Source organism: Habropoda laboriosa, unplaced genomic scaffold (assembly GCF_001263275.1).
Source record: "Habropoda laboriosa isolate 0110345459 unplaced genomic scaffold, ASM126327v1 scaffold28, whole genome shotgun sequence".
Taxonomy (NCBI): Eukaryota; Metazoa; Arthropoda; class Insecta; order Hymenoptera; family Apidae; genus Habropoda; species Habropoda laboriosa.
The window spans coordinates 1,433,249-1,455,270 of NW_017100174.1; the positions used below are offsets into that span (position 1 = coordinate 1,433,249).

Here is a 22,022-nt window from a genome sequence, read left to right on the forward strand (position 1 = left end):
ATTCTCGCGTGATTCGTAACAGCGATTCGTTCAAACGATAAGGTTAGATCGCGATGGACTTGGAGTATGACGAGGGTACAAAAGACTCTATGTTATCCGTGCGTGTGTCGCATTGGAAGATCGTGTTTCTCTATGTGTAATTTCTATAAAAGATTCGTATTCTCGATTATAGAGGAGGGATAGCGGTGTTATACTTCGTGCACTTCGTGAGCTTTCTCCGTTTTGTAATACTACCTTCGACGATCGAGGTACAGTCTATCTGAAACGTGAGTTCTTCGTCGACACGAACAACTTTCTGCCTCGCGATTTCACGAACACTCTCCCTCGAGATTAATTAACCCCTAATTGCTAAACGGCCGGATCACACTCTGTCTCGACACTCTGAACTTCGTTTTCTTTCTCGTTTCTCTCTCGCCACCGTCCCCCGAGTCTCCTTTCTACACGTGAGGAAAGAATCGTCGGTAGCTGAATGTTCGCGTTCGATCGCGATCACGATCGAGTCTCTGGTTCCAATAAAAAAAAGGCGGACTCGATCCTTCGTTGTGAAGATTTCTCCCTCGAAACGGGCTAATCTTTCCTTTTTTTTTTCGGCGAACGATCCGTTTAAAATAATACATCGGTAATGATTTAAAAAATCGTTCCTCTCTCTCTCTCTCTCTCTCTCTCTGCGATGTACGACAATAAAAATCGACCGTGTCCGGACCGGGTCGATAGAGAATTTCAAGGTTTCTTTCGCGTTCGACGGTCTGTCTCTCCTCCTCGTAAAGAAGTAAAAACGATACAATAGCTCGCCAAAGGGAGACACACACACGTTTTAGCGTCACGTCGTCCGTCTTGATTCCTCCTCGTCGCGTTTTTCTTCTCGCGGTTCTTCGATCCTTCCTCGATCATCTCCCTTCCATCGTTTGTTCGTTCATCGAGTCACGAAGCCTTTACCGAGGAAGCCCTCCACGTGCTGTCTGTCTTTCTCTCTCTCTCTCTCTCTCTTTTTTCGTCTACTCTTCTCGCTGGAGCGTTCCTCGAGGCGCTGTTCCGGGTCTCGTAACAGGAGAATAATCGATCATCTTCCGACACCGTCTCTCCTCCACTCGTGCTCTGATTATCGTTCCGGCGCGAAGTAACATAGATTCTTCGAGTAAAGGACCACGAGAATGAGAAGGGCGAGGACGAACAGGCGGCTGCTGTGACTGGAATAAAGCGTGACGACGCCCGCCAGCCACCAGAGCGTCGGACAGCCACCCGATGCCGAGCTGATCCCTCTCTGAATCGCGGCAGGATGCTCGCCTGTAGCAGAGAATCGATTTTTACACCGTGCTAACCTTTTATCGCTGTAATAACCCGCCGCGCGTTAAACAGTTTTCTTTTCACTAACTCGATCGTTTCTATTCGTTTCCCGTCTCTTATGCACATTCCCCAACGGGTTAGCTTTCCGGGAGTCCTTTTAATAGAGCGACTGACATGGCTCGTTTTACTCTACGTTTCACGAATACGCTAATCGAGGAATGAGAAAATTTGCAGAAACGTAGGAAAAAAGGAATATTTTTATAAAATTCCCTTCGTTCCTTTCTTATATACTCACGATGAAGCTTCGGTCAAGCTGTTGTGTCTTTTTGCTATCGAATTAAGTGATTTGTAACAGGAACGAAGTAGAGGTTAATTGATTTTATCCTAACGAATCTTACAATAGGCGTTAAAAGCTCGAGTTCTGTTACTTTTGCTTTCGCGTTACTCTGATTCGACTTGTAGCACCGTGTTGCCTTTTGCAGCCGCGGGGAGCGAGACTCTGCTGTTGGAAACCGAGTTAAATTGTTAGTAAACTAACTTTACCGAGTTAGAGACTTTTCAAGCGCAATCTACATCCGTATCTACTGACTCTGTTCGGTCCATGAACCTTCTCCAATTGGCAAATCTATTCGTAACAATTAAACGAAATCTATCGCTATAGAGTTACGTTCGAAGTGAATCGATATCCGTGGAACAAGTATGCACGGGATATACAAGGATTCTTTCATTTACCGGAAACTTGATTAAAACTGAAAATGAATATACTTTTTCGTTTTACCTAGCTGACACGCGATACCTTGCAAAAGTGATTTAACTTAGTGAAACGCGAGAACGCTTACCATTTAACACATGAAGCTGCACGCTCGCGCTGTGCAAACTGCTAGGGCTGCAGGTGTAATTGCCCGAGTCCTCCCGTCTCGCTTTATGGATCACCAGGCTGCTGACCGTTTCGTCATCGATCCTCTTCGTTTGGATGTCGATCTTGTTCAGCTGATAGTCCAGGACACGGTCACCTTCGTGATACCAGAAAACGTAGAACGGGCCCTCGAGGGACTGCTTGATTACGCACCGTATAGCCACTGTGCTTCCGGTCTTCACGTACATGTCGCGATCGCCTATGATCTCGATCTTTGGCACTGAAAATCGACAGTCGATATTTATTCCGTCCTACCTTGTATTTCGAGGAAAAGGAAAGGATTTAAGAAGTATCTTCGGAGCTGAAAATTGACAGTGAATATTTCGTTCTATGTTTTATTTGGAAAGAAGGAAAGAATTTAAGAAGTTTTCGGAGCTGAAAATTGACAGTCAATGTTTATTTCGTTCTACCTTGAATTTGGGAAAAAAGGAATTTAAATAAATAGTATTTTTGGAGCTGAAAATTAACAGTGAATATTTATTTCGTTCCACGTTGTATTTGGAAAGAAAAAGAAAAGAATTGGAGTATTTTACTTAGCAAATTCTTTATCTTCAGAAATAGCATTTTTGAGGGAATATTAAATTCCGGTGAAGAAGAGTTTTAAGAGAATTCTTAATTCAAGTAGAAGAAACTCCACAGGAATACCGAATTAACAAAAAAATATCAATTTTTCCTTCTATACTTAGACAAGAAAAAAAAATTTAGCATTTCACTCAGCACTTTCTTTATCCGCAGAAAAAGAATTTCGAGGGAATTTGAAATTCCAACGAAGAACAGTTTTCAAATGTTCAATTCAAGTGAAAGAAACTTTCCCCGGGGAGAATATCTAATTACAGAAAAGTAGCGATTACGTTTAATTTCCTAATAATCCACCACCGGTGTCTGTTTCACACCGATCCAAAGATATTAACGAATATCTTCCTTCTCACCTAATAAAACCTTTTACTCCGGTCGTGGGTCATCTGTCGCCCAAGTGGCACGGAGCGTGTTAAATATAGCGCAAGAAGGTGACGGAACAACAAAGAAAATTAATTACTGAATCCATCGGGCGATTATCCGAGCGAACATTTCACCGCTTACGCGTGCAAGTTACGTGAAAGAGAAAATGTCTGTATTTTACGCTCGTATAATTTTTTATCACGTCGTTGGAACATGGCTCGCGAAGTGCTCCGTCGATCGATCACAGAGCTCTTCTCTCACACGGCATAAAAATAACACTTCGCGTAAAAATCTACCCTACACATCTGGCCAACCTGGTTAATCTTTAATTGCACTGTCAGATATCGATAGAATATCGTTCGAAAGAAATTCAATTATCGACACAGACATTCGTCTCCGTCTTCCAGAAATTCTGCAATAATGCTAGGAAAAAGGAATTTTTCGATGATCTCACCGACGATGTTCAGCTTGATGATGTGACTCTTCTTAGGATCGGTCGAGATTTGGCACTCGTACTCGCCTTCGTCGCGATCCTGCACGTACTTAACTTGCAGGGTCCAGGTGTCAGACGCGTCCACGAAAAGCGCCTGGAACCTTTCGTCCGGGATAAACATGGTTCTATCTACCGAGAGGATATGCGAGTCCCTCCTCCTGATCCACGACACCTTTTTGACATTTCGGGAACAGATAAATCGATTTTAGTTTTTAACGTTATTGTCGCACTTTACGTCTGTTTGTCAAGTTTATTTCACACTTTCGAGTGGATTTAAACGGTATAATTAGTAAACAAATAAATTGTCACTGATTTTCGTTACGTGAGCGTTTTATTGCAAATTACCGCGTACAAAGGGAGGTGCACACCGTTCCATTATAAATTTATTATAATTATTAATTCATGTGTCACGGGTTATACGAATGGACGCTGATGGACAGCTTTTGGCTGTCGAAAGGAAATCGATACCACATTTCAGTTACACTGAACAGAGAATAATTCGTATGTTTTCTAAAAATTTTCATAAGCACAATTTTTTTCTTCCTCTAAAAAAAAAAAAAAAACAGAATTTACGTAAAAATTCTTATACCTGGTTAGACGTGAAAGTCGTTATCTCGGTCGTGAATTATTTTCTCTATTCACGCCGCAGAGGCTATAACATTTTGGTGCGCGTTCTCGATATAAATTTTCAATTCAACATTATTGATATTCGCTATAAATTTCACATTTTAATTCTGGAATAGATGGCTGAAAGTTTAAGAGCGTGTTCCACTTCCCCTAAGGATAAGTCATGATCGTATAAATACATGTGCGGAGACACTTTTCAACGGCGATAAATTTCTCAAGAATGGCGCCTATAGTCTGCAAGAAGATAATAATATTACTTGAATTACTTCGCCACCACGTACACGCGGGTCATTTACTTGTTGTATCAACACCCTATCGTATCAACACACACACACACACACACAGTTTGCGGAGACTTGCGAAAAGCGTTTCTTCTACGAACTTCGTCGCAGACCAAGAGTGTTTAAAACTTGTTTATAACTCGGGCAGGAAGAGTTCACCGCGTAGCCGTGGCTCCTATGATCTTTTTCCATCGTTAAAGTGAATAGAACATGGCCCGGAAGTTTCGGTCAACCGTTCCGCCATCCTGCTGTATGCTCTCTTATTCGAAACGAGATGGCGTGTTCTTACTTTTTAAAAGATAAACGCGGCTACGTACACCGTCACAGGTGTATACCGCTCTGGGGTGTAGATTCAAGATACAGGAACAATGTAAGACGCTTTTATTCGTACAAAAGGGTAACTCGTTTAAACTTTATCTTTATTTAATGGCTATTTTTCTGCCGGAGAAACTTTTTTCTTTCCCGCGATTCATTATGGGCTGATGTTTAACTACTCACCGGGCGCACTGTGTGGTCTAGATGATTATTAGACTGCGGATTTTTATGGAGATTCGGGGTTTTGTGAATGTAATTTAAAAAATAGAGGCTAGATGGGCAATTGTTCTTTTCGGTGAACGTAGATAATAATAAGTACCGAACACTGCGCGGTCTAGATAATTACCAGACTGCGGATTTTTATGCAGATTCATGGTTCTATGAATGTAATTAAGAAAGTAGAAGGTAGATAGGTAATTGTTTTATTCGTTGAACATTGGAACGAGTACTATACTTTTGCTTGTTATGTGCATTCAGAGTGCTTTCGTGTCCTCAAATTTTCTGCAAATGCGTAAAAATTTGCAATCTAATAATTATGGTGTCTAACACCTTTTGTCAGTCTCTTGATTTCTTTGGTAACTCTTTATACAATTTTAGATCTATCATCCGCGTTTTAACCCGGTAATGCTCAATTACTTTTGTGTACCAAAATTTGAATAATTAATTATTTGGAGATCTTTATGTTTAACGGTTACTTAAGACTTTTCAGATAACACACGAATGAATCTCTGTTCCATTTTTGATTATCGATCGGTTTTATCGTTGAAATTCGACAAAAAATTTCCAAGTATTTTATGCCGGAACTTTTTGTAGTTTATATGCCCCGAAGCTCAATATACCCCTATTGAATTCTTCGCATCAGCATTATGCTCGAAAATCTTTTACTATACTTTTACGATTCTTTCCTTCTCAAACGACGGACACTTGGTCGAACACAAAAGCGGCTATAATTCAAAAAGGAGCTTAAGTAAGGCGCCCGTTTACGGTTTTTACTATCCCCCGACTGTCCTGAATGCACACAGAGAAAACGGGACGTAGATTAAAAAAAAAAAAAACGCAACGTCATACATAACCCAACGTTTCCCTTTAAATCCTACACCGTGTACAACTCTTCTCCGTTCACCTCGTACAAGCACACCGCGCGAAAAGAAGAAAAAGAAAAGGGGAAAGTTAGCAATTAATAATTGTTACCGGTGGAAGTGAAATTGAAAAGGAAGGAAACAAAGGCAACGAGAGAGAGAGAGAGAGAGAAAAAGAGAAAAAAAGCCAGCTGCAATTCGACGCGTTCCTTCCAGCAAGCGGACGCATCGCGAGAATTATTAATCCCTTCCCCGATACGTGGCCGCGGCCTATTGTTAGAATTTTTCGTCGGACGTTTCTTCCAACGTCGGACGGCGGGGAGGTTGGGTACCCGAACAAAAAGCGAAACAGAGAGACGTTTCCCAGTGACGAAGTGAAATTTCCAGCCGTGTGTCTGGCTCTGTAAAAATCCCGCGGCGGTGGTGGTGGTTGCTGCTGTGCGCGCTCCCGGGTCTGAATAACGGTCAGAAGGGGGCGGTGGAAAGCCGCGCGCTGAGGGGCAGAATACGGGCAGAAAAAGCGCGGAGAGAAAACGCGAGCGCGCGATGGCCGAGATGGAAAAAGCTCCGCTGGCTCGACTTCCCGATCTCGCGCGATCAATCTTCTTCCCCTTGTCTACGGTTAATTTATCGTGCGTCGATCGCCTAGCGTTCTTCTTTCACGCGGCCCGGATTCGAGAGACGGCGTTTCGCGTCTCGCGAAAGAAACCGTATTAAGAGTACGTTCAATTTATTTCCACGGGCGGTAAGTATCGTGGGTCGATGCGAGCGTTAGCGCACACTTCTTCTATGTACACACAACGTTCTGTAATGGTTATACCTTCTCTCTTTGGACGTAACGTCGACTTACAAGGAAAGGGAGGTTGTAATCAACAAAGTAGAGTAATTGCCGCTTTGCTCGAGTCGCGCGACACAAACTGGATTGGGGAAGGGATAATAATTCGAGGGAAAGGAGGGGAGAGGAGGAAAAATTTACAAGCAGAGGACTGCCGTAGTGATAGTCGGATTCGATAGCGAATGTAATCCCTTCGGTCGATTTCTGAACTGTGATTATTATCTGGGAAACTGTAAACCGAGCGATATCCGTTTCCCTCGGCTGGCAATGCTGAAACTGCGGAGAATTCTCTTCCTCTTCCTCTCTCTCTCGCTCGGTCTTGCTTTTGCTCAATTACGATTGCAGTGCCATTAATTTCCGTGGAAAACGCAATAAATCAGTAAATCCTGCCCTTTGGCTTTACTCCTCCTCTCCGCCCACCGCCCCTCCCCCGTCCCGCTGCCTATCGATCGTTTTTCCACTTTTGTCGGATTTCTTTCAGAACTTTCGTGGGGTCTTTTAACTTCGCTGATTCCTAGAAACGAAAGGATTTAATTGCACCGGGGCATGGACCACGGAATCCTTTTCCAGCGAATTCTGTCGTTCATTGGGATGGACGCAGCCAATTCCATGGAATACGGAACGATTATACCGTCCTTTAATGCAACGTGCTGTATAGTATCGGCAAAAAGTTTGAAAACGATGGAATTTCTTTGTTATATTACGTGTGGTCGAAAAAGTGGGTCACTGTTTCTTGTCCAATTCGTCATTTACTACCAGCGTATACCGTACAATGATTCATTTACTATTCGGAGAGATTGAAAAAGAATGAAAAAGGCACAATAGATTACATATTTCTGTTACATTTTTCACACTTGCGTCTGTTGTTACTGGTAAATTCTTCGTCACACTGTTCTCGAACAATCGCGTTTCCTTTCCTAACTTTCTCCCGCTACTGTACGTTATCGCTCGAATTCCGTTGGCAGCGGACACGGAACGCGAAATAGAGAAGAAGTGAAAAGTCACCACTCTCGTGTTCCAGCAAGCCGTCCGCGAAGAGTAATCGCTTTCAATCGTGTTCCAGGGTATAGCGGGGTACACCAATGGTCGTTGACAGAAAGTCAGCGGTAAAGGTACGTTTAATTCCGCGCGCGATAAGTATCAGAAGAGCCGGCAGGAATGACTGGTAAGAGAGTGGCGGGGAGGGGGTGCGAAGGGGTCGCGCGACTCGACTTGCAGAAGGGGGTTCGCGGCCCTTAAGTACGCAACCGGACGATTATACAAGGGTCGCGTGTCACCAGACACTTAGTCGTGGGCTCTTTCGACATACAAGTTTCGTTGCTGTACACACGACTGCTGGGGTAAAAGTTCGTTAACGAGTGATGCGGGCCCGAGTACGAAAAGTTTTACTGCCCCGTTCCTGCTTCTCTGCCCTCGAAAAGGGAGGAAGACCTTTAAACGCGCCCTCAGAGGGCCGGAACCGAGCCAGCCCCCTGTCAACGCTATCTAGGTTACTTCCATGCGGGGGACCACACACTCTCTCCCTCTACCTTTTCTTCCATGCCTCTCCCTTTCCTCTGTAGTTTTAACGTCATTCGTCTCTCTCGCTTCCTTTCGTTTTCTGTCTCTTCCTGTCCCTTTTCTTTTCTGTCTCTCCCTCTCGCTTTACTTCTCTACCTCTCTTTTTCCCTCTACTTTTTACGTCATCCGTCTCTCCCTTTCCTCTTCTGTCTCTCCCTCACCCTTTCCTGTTCTGTCTCATTCTCTCCCTATCTTTCTACTTTTCTGTCTCTTTCTCTCTCTCTTCCTCTTTCTCTCTAGTTTTCATGTCACCCGTCGCTCCCTCTCGCCAGCCGTCTCTCTCTCTCTCTCTCTCTGTCTCGTGCACCGTGTTCCCTGGCTCTGTCCCGCTCTTTCGTGAATCATAAAATTCGCGCGGCTCGTATAATCCGTTCTAACGGCCGCGAAACGCGGACAGATTAGACTTTTATAGTTGGCATAAATTCCGAACGCAGATAGAGTCGGCCGTGTATCGGGATCGACGCTTTATCGCCGCCATTTCGATTATTGTAATAGCGCGAACCGGACGGGCCAGCCGCGCGGAATATCGACGGAAACGTAGGGAACGATAGTGCAACTTTTTGATGGGGGGATCAGCGGCTTCATGGAAACCGACGAGTCGCCGATACGATTGCTATCACGTTGACCGCCGTCACCGCCGCCTCACAGAAAACTGGGTACTCGCGTGCAAATAAATCCGCTTTATCTGGCGCGCACGCGGCGCCAGTATCCGGTCGTGCTTTTTGCAAGGAACAGGGACGAGATAACCAGAGGGTGGAGGGTTTCTCTAAGTACGCGGCTCGCTGCCTCCGAATCGAAACAACGAAATTAAGGAATTTCCTGATTCGTTTTCTGCGACTCGTTTATCTTCCCCCAACCAAGCGCTACTCTGCTTAATTCGTTTTCTACTTTGTCCCGAAACGTTCCAGAAATTTTCACACAAATTTTCTCTAATTGAAGGATTGAAATGGTAAACGAATCGAAATGGAGAAACATGTTGACACTTACACTTCTCTTCGTAAGTATTACGACACTTATCGACTGTGGAACAAACCTAAACAATCATTACGAAATTACTAGAATCCTCAAAAAGAAAAAAAAATTGGAATTTCTATATTTTGGCGAAGAAATGTAATTTAAGTCCATAAAAGATTTTGTACACGAGTATAGTGGGTGTCCCAATACTTTACGAATGGCATCGTGCATCATTTATCACTTGAACGCTGTGAATTTTTAGAATTTATCACCTTCGCAGATTCAGAGAAAAAATAAATGGCAAAAAATGTATCAGAGTGCTCAAATTTATTCATTTGTACACTCTACTTATGGTACACTATTTTTGTCACATAAATCGTTTACCGTTTCAACTCCACAGTTTGCGAATTTCTCACAATTTAATTTGTACGAATATTCAGGGACCTAATTGAGAGTGTTTTATTATGAAAGCATTATCGCGAGCAAATTTTGTGGAAAACTTTGTCTTGGAGAAATTTCACCGGAAGTCCTGATTTATTAGCACATTAGTAACTGTTGGGGTAGATTTTCCACTACATTTTCCACCACGCCGCTTATAATAAGTAATATTTCATTCTCACGTTTCGTACTAATAAATTTCACAATACTGTTGGACCAGACGTGATGAATTTTATTTTTCAACTTCGCAAGATTCATTTTTATAACGAGTAGCTATCCATCAATTCAAACAAATTTTATTTGCCATTGGTATTTGTATTACGTGACACGATGAACATCTTCGAAAGTGCAGTATATGCTCTTAGAGGTAAAATAGTTCGACGTGAAAACTTACCGATTTATTACCAAGCTGTCGCACTTTGCACGGCAAGTAAGCATGACTTCCAAGCTGAGCCGTGATGTTCGTAGGTGTCTTTGAATCGAAGTACGGCCCGGTGTAAATCCCGTCGAACCTCTTCACCAGCGAATGAGATCTTGTGCTCACCCCTGAAAGATTTCATCGATCTTTTAGATAAGCCCACCTATATGTTAAAATTCAATTTTTCCAACCTTTCAACTTAACCGCAAACGTGCAGAAAGAAAAAGAAAACGAAATTCATCTTCTTCCTCCTTATAAATACCTTTTTTCCCCTCGATGTCCGGCCAAAAGTTTGGAATTACCTCCCACTTTTCGTCAATATAAAATCTGCTGCTAATTTCTTATAGATTTGAAGTTTATCTCAATTCTACATTTATCAATTGATCTCATATCGATTGATTCGAACGACAAAATATTCTCAAAGTCGTTGACTTTTTCCAGGAAATTTTTGTGTAAATTGCAATGCTCGGTGATTCGAAACTTTTGGCCGGTAGTGTATATATACATAAACCGGAGGTAACGAAATTATTTCAATATTTGATCCGTTCAAAATATTCTCAAAGTCGCTGACTTTTTCCAGGAAATTTTTGTGTAAATTGCAATGCTCGGTGATTCGAAACTATTGGCCGGTAGTGTATATATACATAAACCGGAGGTAACGAAATTATTTCAATATTTGATCCGTTCGAATCTCTTATTATTTCCGTTCGAAAACGATATTGTACCGCTAAATAAAGAGGAAGCTGGTAAAAGCAGTTTTTAAAAATAACACACTCCGCGACCCATATTGTATCTCACATTGGGAAATAGCAAACGCGAGGAGAACTCGTTATCGATTAAACGTTAATACGATCTTTCTCTTTTCGAATCGGTATTTATAGTCACCGTTGCAGTTCTCTCTGTTTAACGGTTGAATTTGATAGTGGGAACGTGGTGGAACGGGGACGTTTGTTCAGACGGAAAATTTCCGAAAATATAGAGTAATATCGTTTGCTATACGCGCAGGAAACATTTTTTGTGTCACGGGCGTAATATCGTGGTACTTGCAAATTTCCCGAGGAAAAGGTGGTTACGGCACGGAACCGTTTCTTTTCTCTTTTCCTCCTCGCCTAACCATGTTGGCTAGGCACGAAACACGTTCTCCACAAATTCTCATACGAAAGTTCGCCCTTAACCGTGCACCTCGAACACCCGGTCTACGTCTCGAGGAGAATGCATTAATATGGCGGTTTTGACCGCGGCGCGGCGCTAGCTTGTTATCCCAGGCGAATTTACATTGTACGGGTACCGGTACCGTTTCCATGATGGAATAATAAAAGGATCGCAAGGAATATAGCGTATTTCGCATTCGTGACGTCCATGCACGATGCCTGATTCTCTCTCTCTCTCTCTCTCTTTCTGTCTCTGCATCTTACCGTCCCTCTATCTCTCTTCCTTTCACCCTTTGCCTTTTAGAATAAATCCTATCAGAGAGCTTTTGCCAAGCCATCGTACCTTGGGGAAATGGATACTAATCCGGAGGATTCCGATCTAAGGGGATACGAGAAGTCAGATCAGCATACGACCAGGAAAGCAACGCGGGCTCCTTTCCAACGACCTTGAGGACCCACTTCCGGTTTACATTTTCAGGAATAAAGGGAACGCGTATCTGTTCGTGCGCGCCTCCTTTCGATATTCGGAATACGAGAATACGGATTAGATCTTACTTTCTTTTGCTACTGAAGAGTTTTTTTTTTCGCGATTTTGTCGGAAGACCAGTGTGGCGTTCTTGGTGGAAGAGTTGTAGTGAGATAGACGTAGAATTTCAATATTTGAATATTTCAAAACTTCAATGTTGGAGTATTTGAAAATTTAATATTTGAAATGAATATTTCAAAATTTAATATTTGCAAATTTATATATTTGGATGTTTGAAAATTTAATATTTGCAAATTTTAATATTTGAGAATTTGAAAATCAGAATATTTCCAAATTTCAAGCTAGTGGAAATGGGTTATGAAAATGAAATAGTCTTTTTGTCTTGTGATATACTATTTATTTACGGACTCAGAGGAAACGTCTTTACGCTATTGAATGTTCTAAAGGACTGTTACTGGGCACCCAAAAAGAATTTATGGTATCGCATTGTGCAGTGCGTGACTCGAAGACGGACACCAGACACATCTGGTGGAAGTCTTACTGCCTTTGTTTAAAATAACGCGGAGACATTTTTGTCCTCACTTGATTATTTCCATGGGGTGTTTTTAGAAATAATCCAACACAAGCTTTGAAAAATTGTCGGCGCAAAGATACCTCTTCAATTCCTTAGGTAGCACACCACCGTTGAAAAATAACACGTATAATAAATATAACAACACAGATACATCGATGCCCCTCGCCGTCTAAATAAAAAATCCCCCGAAATTAGCTCCACACTCACCCTGCTAAAAACCTAATAAAAACCCAATAAAACCTAGATCCAGCTCTAAATATACCGATCCAATCATAGCCACCGCTCGGCCTCCACAAGCTTCGACTAATCTAAGAATCCACATCTTTCGCTCTGCGCTTGACTCGAAATTTGAACAGCTTCTGCAATACACACACCGCCCTGCGTGCAACTAGAACCAAGCTTTAGATCAATCGATGTTTTCGCTTAACGTCGTGATTTACGACCTCGCTGTACCTCCTCCACCAAGTTGTACCGGAAATAACCAGGATAGACATATGGATACCGCGACAAGCGGTCGTCGTACGGCACGCAGGAATCCCTGATATCTATCAGAACCGAAGGAGAAGCCTGTCGATTTATGCCTTGCCAGAAGAAGAGGCTGAACTCGACGAAACAGCTACTCGAGGAAACTTTTTTCACGCCTCGAAAGTAGGGAAAATGTTGGCAACTGGTTGTGTGTGCGCGTAACCGAATTTCGATTCAAACGACTCTCTACGTTCTTCGCGGTGTATTTACGTTGGTATGTAGAGAATATTTTTCGTGGTTTTCGGTACGTGGCCGCGTAAAGAGTTACGGTTACCGGGCAACTGCGTGAAACTGAGGTATTCATCGTTTGCTATAACTCCGCGGCCGCCTTTACAGCTATTTATGTTGCATTCATAACGGGAAAAACAATTGGCCGAAGCGGGAACTCGGGTACTCGGTTCTTTCATTTGCTGGACGACCGCTCTATTGATTGAGTTATTCAGGTCATCAACAACTTTTTCTTCCCGGTCCGTTGCTCGAAAATAGCTGACTTCTATATGTTACTTTTTCCCGGTTCCAGATATTTTTCTGCGATATCTATAGCTGAAGAAACAATAGAAACTTTTTTCCGCTCGTATTGCTATTTTTGGAATTTTCGGTCAGGAGCGATCGGTGGGTCGATAATTTTGTCGCGAATCGTGGAAAAAAGTGGAAATTGCTGCAGTAAAGTTTAATTGATTGCACGAAGATTTTTCTGTGGTATCTATGGTAGACGAAACAACGCAAACTATTTTTGTATTCATCTTGTTACTTTTTCATTTTAGAGAGATCGGTAGATCGGTAATTTTATCACGAATCATGAAAGAAAGTAAAAATTGCTACGGTAAAATTTAGTACATTATACGAAGATTTTTTTACGTTATAGTAAGGGAAACAACGCAAACTGTGTTTGTAGTTTGGAGCGATAAGTATAAAGATCGATAATTTTATCATGAATCATGGAAGAAAGTAAAAATTGCTACAATAAAATTTAACCCTTTGCACTCGGAGGTCATTTTGTAATAGAAAAGTTTGCGAATCGAATGTTTGAAATTTTTTTAAATTAACGCAGTAATAAACTATACTATTTTACTTAAATATTCAACGTATTCTCTACTTCGTTATAATGAACAAATTTATAGAGGCCCCATAGATCTGCTCTCTGACTTGATTAATTATTCACCAAGTGACGGTTGTTTAATGTCGCTTCTCAGTCACCACTCGATTACAAAGGGTTAATACATTGCACGAAGATTTTTCTGTGGTGTCTATAGTAGACGAAACAATGCAAACTACTTTATTTTTTAATTTCAGAGAGATCGGTAAATCGATAATTGTATCACGAATCGTGAAAGGAAGTGAAAATTGAATAGATTGCACGAAGATTTTTCTGCATTATCTACAGCAGACAAAACAGTGCAAGCTATTCTTGTATTTCGGAGCGTTAAGCAGAACTTTATCACGAATCATGAAAAATTGCATAAAAGCGAGAAAGACGAAATTGCTACCACAAAATTTAGTCCATTTCCACTGTTTCGTCGTTCAATTCCAAGGATAAAATAAACAAAGACGCTATTTGTTCATAGATCCGTAGGCAATATAATACGAGAATTTAGTTATTATACGGCATAGTGGCCGCTTCTCGAAACGCGTGTTTTTTCCTCTCGAGAAGTAATGCCAGTCATTACCGCAGTGCAAACAAAAAAAAGCTCCGTGCCGGTCGCAAATGACGTCATTGCAGCGAACGTGTTAAGGGAGTATAAGGAGGACGCATTAACGGCATTGCTGTATTATTCAACATATTTTAAACGGGCAAATGAAAGAACACTAAAAGAAAGTGATATCGCGCGTTCGTGTGCACTCCTCTCAACAACGTGGGCGCCGCCTGCGAACCAAGTAGAATGGGAATGTATTATGACAGCCAATGAACCAGCTAAAGAGAAGTCGTCCCCAACGTTAGATCTCTAGAAGTAACACCTGACGAAATCAAATTCTGTCGACCTCGAAAAAGAAAAAAAAAAAAGAGAGCCTACTCCAATTTCTAGATTATTAAAAATATCGTCAGATTTTTAATTATTCCTCATTCGATCGCTGAAAAATCCCCAGCTTTCTCCCCTGTTAAATTAAAATTCACACAACACCAGAGAACAACAATTTTCCCAGAAAATTCCTCGCGTTACACGATTTTAATGGAAACTTGCCTTCATTTACAAATCACATCTTTTTTTCAACGTTCAACACGGACACGCTAATTATAAGCAAACGTATCGCGCGGGCTTGTATATTCGAACGTTCCGCGAGGATCACCTGGATAATTCGGTGAATTATAGAAAATCCTGCGACATCCGCGATCGATCGAGAGCGCGCAGGAAAACGCGGCCTGTGCAGAGCCGCCGCGTCGGCAAAAATCGAACGTCCGCATTGGCAAATAACATCCGGCCAGATAAATCCACACCCTTTCAATAATGCCGGTATTCATAACATTTAGAGTGCACGGATTATTGCATTATTGGCATCGGTTGATCGTCGCAGGGTAAACGCTCGGAACCGAACAGCCGTAGAGTGTGTCGAAGCGTTCGCCAGTTCCATCGAAAGCCACGCGATATCTGCAATTGTCCGGTCGCAATTCTGTCCCCCTCCGCACGACAGTCCATTGTACGGCTCGGTTTCGACGCCACGAATACTTAGCTCGTTCATAGCATCCCAGCGAACGGAAACGTTCCGTCTACTCGAGCGTTTCCGGTTTTTAACAGCGCCGCGTAATGCAACTTGTGATCCACGTAACAATCGTCGAACGTTTTAAAAGTAGCTCTCTCTGGGTATCTTCGGAACGTTGCTCTAAATGCTCCGCAGAGTTTCATTTACGAAGCTTCGTCAACAACGCCGGAACGGAGGATCCGGTGGATTTAACGACGTTTACCTTCGGTTCGTTGTTGTTCGAGAATCGTTCGAACAATCGTCTTCGCCGGCGAATCAACCAGACACTCTGGGGATAAAGTTTCAACGTACACTCGATAAAAAGAGATAGAGCTAGAGAGAGAGAGAGTAAACGAGAAGCTTGAAGAAGCATCGTGAGAACCTTGGGGACAAAAATACCATCGTGAAACCGTGTAAGAGCGTCACTTGAAGCCACAGGAGGATCGTAACAACGATAGAATCTACTACGTTCGACAAAGATGAGCCTTGTGAAAAGTGGTAGGAGAAGGAGAAGGATCGCTCGATGAACTCCTCTCTCTGTTCGATCGTATCCCGCTAATTCCCGGTCCCTGACTGATATCCTTTCAACTGTATCTCGGGCAATCGTTCCACGGTCGATGAATCGATTTGCCAACGCGTTTCCGTTCAGACGGCGCGAATTGGATTGGCAATCAGTGCGCACCGAGCCGGTATCGCGTGTACCGGGGACGTGCACGACCAATCAAAGCACCGTGACTCCCAGGACACTCGATCCTCTGGACAAAAGGATCCTTCAGGGATGCAGAATACCGTGGCGTAAACGTCACACTGGCGGTTATACACCAGGCGCGGCCAACGTTGAAAACGTCCACTGAAACTCGGTTAGACTCGGTTTTTCGTAGGCGGTTCTCTCCAACCGCCGCTAGAATTATTCCGCGATTATCGTTCCCGGCATTCCATGAAATCATGTTTCACGTCGAGATTACCAGCAAAGAACAAAGGAGAAAGCAAGCGAGCGAGAGAGAGAAAGAGAAACAAAGCGGCCGATTGTGCGGCCGCTGTGTAACCCGCGTTGCTTATATGACCGTTCGTAAATTTCAGAGGGGATGAATGATTCACGGAAGGCAAATAGAAGGGGATTGAAGTTGTTGGCGATAGAAACCGTGTACACTATACCTGAATTGTAACGTAAAATTGTACGGTAGTTTGCTTGTAATTATATCCTACTCTTTGTCGCATTCTCTGGATAGATTCTTCGACAGAGTATTAATATTTTCGAAGCAAGAACTTGAAGATCGTAACAACGGGAGAAACAAGGTTTGCTTGAAAAATGACTTACAAAGTACGATAATACACGGGTTCTTACGATTAAAACTATTAGAAGCTTTTGATCCATAAACCGTGTTGTTCTACAACGTAGTTCCGGGATATTCAAACGGCTTCGGAGATGCGGGAGAACGCACTGGCGCTATGTCAATACGCCGAAGTTTAGATATCCGATAAACCTAGTTGGAACACCAGCAACGAAGTCCCTATCCAAACGAGAGCAAGTATTAACTATACAGCGACGAACAACAGTGAATCTATGGACTACCTTCGGGCACGTTTAAACGTTACCACGATTGTCTTCGCAAAAATGAAATTATACATACAGTCGGGGCCACGATATAGCGAGGTCGCAAAATCGGTTAGGCGTCAAAGTAAACATGTTTTAGCTGCCGGGACCCCGAAATTGACAGAAATACGAGCAGATAAGTACTTGAAACCATGGTCAGGACCGTACAAAGAATTCTTATATCCAGCGAAAGTCAAACTGATTCTAATATATTTACTGAAAATTGAGTTCAGCTAGGACAATTTAGGGTTTTTTTCTTCTGGGAAAAGCCGCTTTTGGAAGTACGGTTACAAGTAAAGGTCTTATCGAGGTCTTTAACATCTTCATTTACCTGCTCGTGTTATATACAGATAGAAAATGCAAAAGGATTGTGTAGCTTTAATATTAACATATTTTCCATTTGTAAATGAAATACCATTTTCTACTTGAAGTATCAAATCATATGCTACCATTCGTTTATTGTTGGAACCCTCAAACAGACTGCAACACACGGCCTTGAGTGCCGCAACATCAATCGATGCCGATTCTTCAGAGTTTAATTTACGACCTCGCTATCGCTATTTATACAGAAAGTATAGGACGATTTAAACAACGTTTCTCCAGGAAAATATACAAACTCCTTATCCCACGAAATTATCCAAACACTTTTCTTAGGAGTGTTTTCTATTAAATTCAAATTCATTCGCAATATTCTTTACTTAAGTAAGCAACCTCGTTTAGCGAAAATGTCAAGGATTTAACTTGCTTTCTAAGATTTATTAAGAAAAAAGAAGGTACAATTCTTTCGAAGAATTTCTCACATCTTCGAGTGAACAGAGAGAAGGAATTAGAGGAAATTCTTACGGTGGTGTAGATACACTTGCATCGAAAATAAGCTCGGATAATTGTAATCTAACGAAGTGACGCTTTACAAAATACGTATAATTGAAACATGCTTTCTATTCCTCCGCTGGTAAGCCTGCTGATTAACATGGTTAATGAGCTTATCGTTTGTTCGAGCGCAAGTGGAACGATGCGCGCGAACACATTATTAAACCGGGAATGATTACGTGCAAACGCAACACGGGTGCAGCACCCCGTTTCAGGAAGCGAGGTGTTGCGCAATCGAATGAAATCATCCGTGAACACGAAAGAAAATAGAGAAAGAGGGAAAAAAGAAGAAATAGGAAGTACGTAATCCACGATGGCAGGTGAAAGTGGAAATAAATTTCTCGGTAACAGAAAGAGGATCTCTGACGAATATTTCCCATGGGGCCATAGGCTGACACGGTCGGTGTGGAAAAATCGAGCGACCACCGGTAGTGCGTTTTCCTCGCTGCTTTATTAGAACGACACGTACGAGTGTTCGGTGTAATTTTACGACGTCATCGGATACTAAACTGAAACATAAATCGGGATTCTCTCTGCCCCCACCCCGAACGTCGTTCTTCCTAGCCCTATCTCCTGGGGGAGGCTAACACGATTTTCTGTCTTACTAGTTCATCAAACATTTACGTCCGACTACTTCCATCGCTCGCGCTTCCCGTGCTCTGCACGCCGATTTAATGCTTATCGCTCGATTTTCGCTCGATGTGGCGCCATTAGGAGGACAACTATTTATGCTTGCGAACGCCGAACCGTTTCAGCGTTTGAACCGACGATTCGGTTCGATTTTACCGATAAGCCTCTGCCGCCTAACGTGTTCCATCCCCGGGGAAGGTTTAGGGTTGATGGAATTTTAATCGTGCGACGTGGCAAGATTCGAGGGAAGTAACAGGTACATCTAGCTTTTAATCGGCTGTATTTTGTAAAGTGTGAATTATTACGAGACTCTTTCTAATACGGTCTGTGAACAGGTTGAAATTATGGTGGTCATTTTTAAACCACCGTTATTACTCGTTAAAACATACGTGGGAGATATGCACGCGTGTAGCATCGGGGCTAGCTATAGACAGAGAAATATGTAAAAGAATATGCATGAAAGATAAGGTGAAATTATGCTACTTCGTGGCGGAGAACATGTTAATTTGCAATTCCTCCTTCTGCGGCGGGATCTACAATGATAAATTTGCAGGGAGATTATCATAGTGTGCCGTAATATAAAGTTTGCAGATAACGGAACCCGGAACACCGGTTAAGATGCACAGGTTGAAGACGCGATCCTTTTTTGGGGTAAGCGGGCGCGGTTGTTGGGAACGCCGAAAACCCCCTATTCCGGAGGTAACTGTGTCGGTCGGTTAATCACTGTGAGGTATAATCAACGGGTGTGCCGCGATTATGTTAGAGGTTGATGGTGCATAATGCATCCCGTCGATATGTAGAGAAATTGTACCCGTGTTGCGGACTTTTCAAATACGTATCGGCGGGTAGGAGGAGTACGTAGTTGAAACCAATTAAGAGTATGTTACCATAGTAGAAAGGTTCGGTGGGTCGTGGCATGGTCGTGGCAGAATTCGGTAAATTGTTTAACAAAATTACCGAGTGCACGTTAGTTGCGTTAATGGCATCGATTTGTGCACTCCGTTCACGAGAGGGGCGGGAAGGGGGGTTGGAGGGTGGAAGTTCTACGAGTGTCGTTTAGTTCGCGGTTTGGCAGCCTTTCGTGTGTATTTCAACGGTTCCCGGCTCGGTGGGCCACGCTCGATAACAGCCGCCGTCGAGAGCGACGAATGGAACGTATTTATAAAGCGACCGACGCGGATAATGAACGACCAACGATCGACAACAACTTGATGCCCACTTTGCATACTGAAACGCGTTTCCTTGCTTCCACAGGGAGCACGCGATCGATAAGAAAAAGCACCATCGTGTACAGGCGTGCTCGATAAATCCTTTTCGCCAGCTCGAGTTTCTTTTTCCCTTGCGACCAGACACGATCGGAAAGTGAGTGTGAGAGAGAGAGAGAGAGAGAGAGAGTCCTATGTGAAGGGTGCTCCGCGGCAGAAAGGAAAAATTATCGGGCAAAGGGTGCTACCAGCAGCAGCTTCTACAATCGAGGGGGGGGGGGCGGAGAGGAGGAGGGAGGGAGGGAACGAAAGGTATCCTGGAAGATCATTAAGATAAAACATGTCGAGGAGGGTTAGCGATCCGTGAATTAATGTACTATCCATTGAATCAGCAAAAAAGTTTTCAGGAGGGTTGGAGTAATTAACACGCTCATGGTGCAGCTAACAGGGATTTTCATAAGGGGTTACATAAGCCTCGAGATTGATGCTCCGCCGGCAGGAAGACGCGGGTAATTGCGCGGATATCGCGGCGTGACCTGTTTAAGAGACGAACCATTAACCATATTCTTTTGATAGCGGCGAAGCACCGTAAACGGGGAAGCAGTAAAAGTTGAATAGCGCGAACTCGTCGTTTTAACTGTTATAATTAAGTTTAAAGTCATTACTCTGTCGTCGAGACTGGCCATCAAACGTGAATTGAGGAACACAGATACCACGGAGAGGGGGAGAGGCTGGTGTGTGGATTATCCTGCACTTGACTCTGTTACGCTTATCCTTCTGTGGTTATCGAAGTTTAGTATCCACGCCAACGAACCAGAGAGTAGAAGAGAAACCTTTGCTCGGGCGGTGTATGGAAAAAAGCTAAAACCGTATCATCGCGATACAGCCGCGTGAAAGATGAAATCGATAGACACGTCCCTGAACGACGTCACAGCGAAGATGAGGGTACACGCTTTACCCTTCTGCCGTCACCTCGCCCCCTAACGCCACGATGACAGAATCATCGAGTCGACACGGTGACCCGACAAGGATGGCGAAGAGAAAAAAAGAAGAACGGAGAGACGGAGGGAGAGATAGGGAGAGAGGGAGCGAAAGATAGAGAGATAGAGAGACAAAGAAGAGAGGGACAAAGAGGAGAATAGGGAAAATACAATACCGCCGCCGCGACAAACAAGGGTGGCGCTAGATACAGCCCTGGACCGGGTCCGGAGGCAGCCCCCTTCCTCCTCCCACCTACGAGTCCTCCTTTTTCCCTCCACTCGCGCGTATCTCGATCCTCTAGCCGGCGTTCATCGATCGTGAAATCACACACGATCAGCTGCCAAATTCTCGAGCGTAGAACACCACCTTCACGGTCTTGCACGCGTGCTAATTCACGTACGCACAGTTACACCCCAAAATCTGATCGATCCATCCGCAGTACAAGTCTCCAGTACAGCCCCGCCTGCCCCCCTCCTTCATTCTCTCTCTCTCTCTCTCATATCTCTCTTTCTCTCTCTCTCTCTCTCTAGTTTCACGTCACCCGGTCCGCCTCCTGTCTTCCCCCCCCCCCCTTTACGGGCTTGTACAGAAGCACATCGGCAGTCCACCGGGGACCTGGACCTACGGCACACGAGATTCACGATTACCCGAAAAGCCACGTTCCACCGTTCCCCACCCCGCTACGCTAGCGATTTAGTTTAGTCAGCCGGCGTGGTACACTTTCCCGCGGGAATCTCGAAAGATCGATGCACGATCCTACGGAGAACTGGCACTGGAGCGGTGTATGAACGTGGGCAAAACTGAACGAACATATGTCACGCGGCTGTAATACTGGTGGTCTCTTACCGGTGATGCCTAGGAGAATCCAGCACACGAGGCACAGGACGTAGTAGTTCACGTAAGAGGATCTCCTCATGATGACGAAGACAGTGACGACGACGACGAGAACGACGACGTAGTTGTCTTCGACGGGTCCACTGACATTTCAAAACAACCAGCACACCAGCCTGCTGCCTTCCGGTGCACCTGTTCCCAAACCACCCTTTTAGCCCTTCGTCGTCACTCTGTTCATCCTCCTTGGCTATCCTCGATGCTACCAGACCTCGTGCATAGTACCCTTTATTCACCGACGTCCCCTGTGTCTTTCTTTCTTTCTTTCTATTTTTCCCCCCGTCCCCCGTTCACACCTC

General features: G+C 43.6%; 1 protein-coding gene across 1 annotated transcript; it reads right to left on the reverse strand.

Moving 5' to 3' along the window:
• Positions 1 to 657: 657 nt before the first annotated feature.
• LOC108578763 (neurotrimin) lies at positions 658 to 21,796 on the reverse strand. The gene is made up of 5 exons (XM_017942151.1): positions 21,679 to 21,796; positions 10,116 to 10,267; positions 3,594 to 3,804; positions 2,124 to 2,420; positions 658 to 1,284 (listed from the first exon to the last, which is right to left on the reverse strand). Exons 1-5 carry the CDS (start codon positions 21,746 to 21,748, stop codon positions 1,100 to 1,102), a joined length of 915 nt encoding a protein of 304 aa, XP_017797640.1. The 5' UTR covers positions 21,749 to 21,796; the 3' UTR covers positions 658 to 1,099.
• Between the last annotated feature and the right edge of the window lie 226 nt (positions 21,797 to 22,022).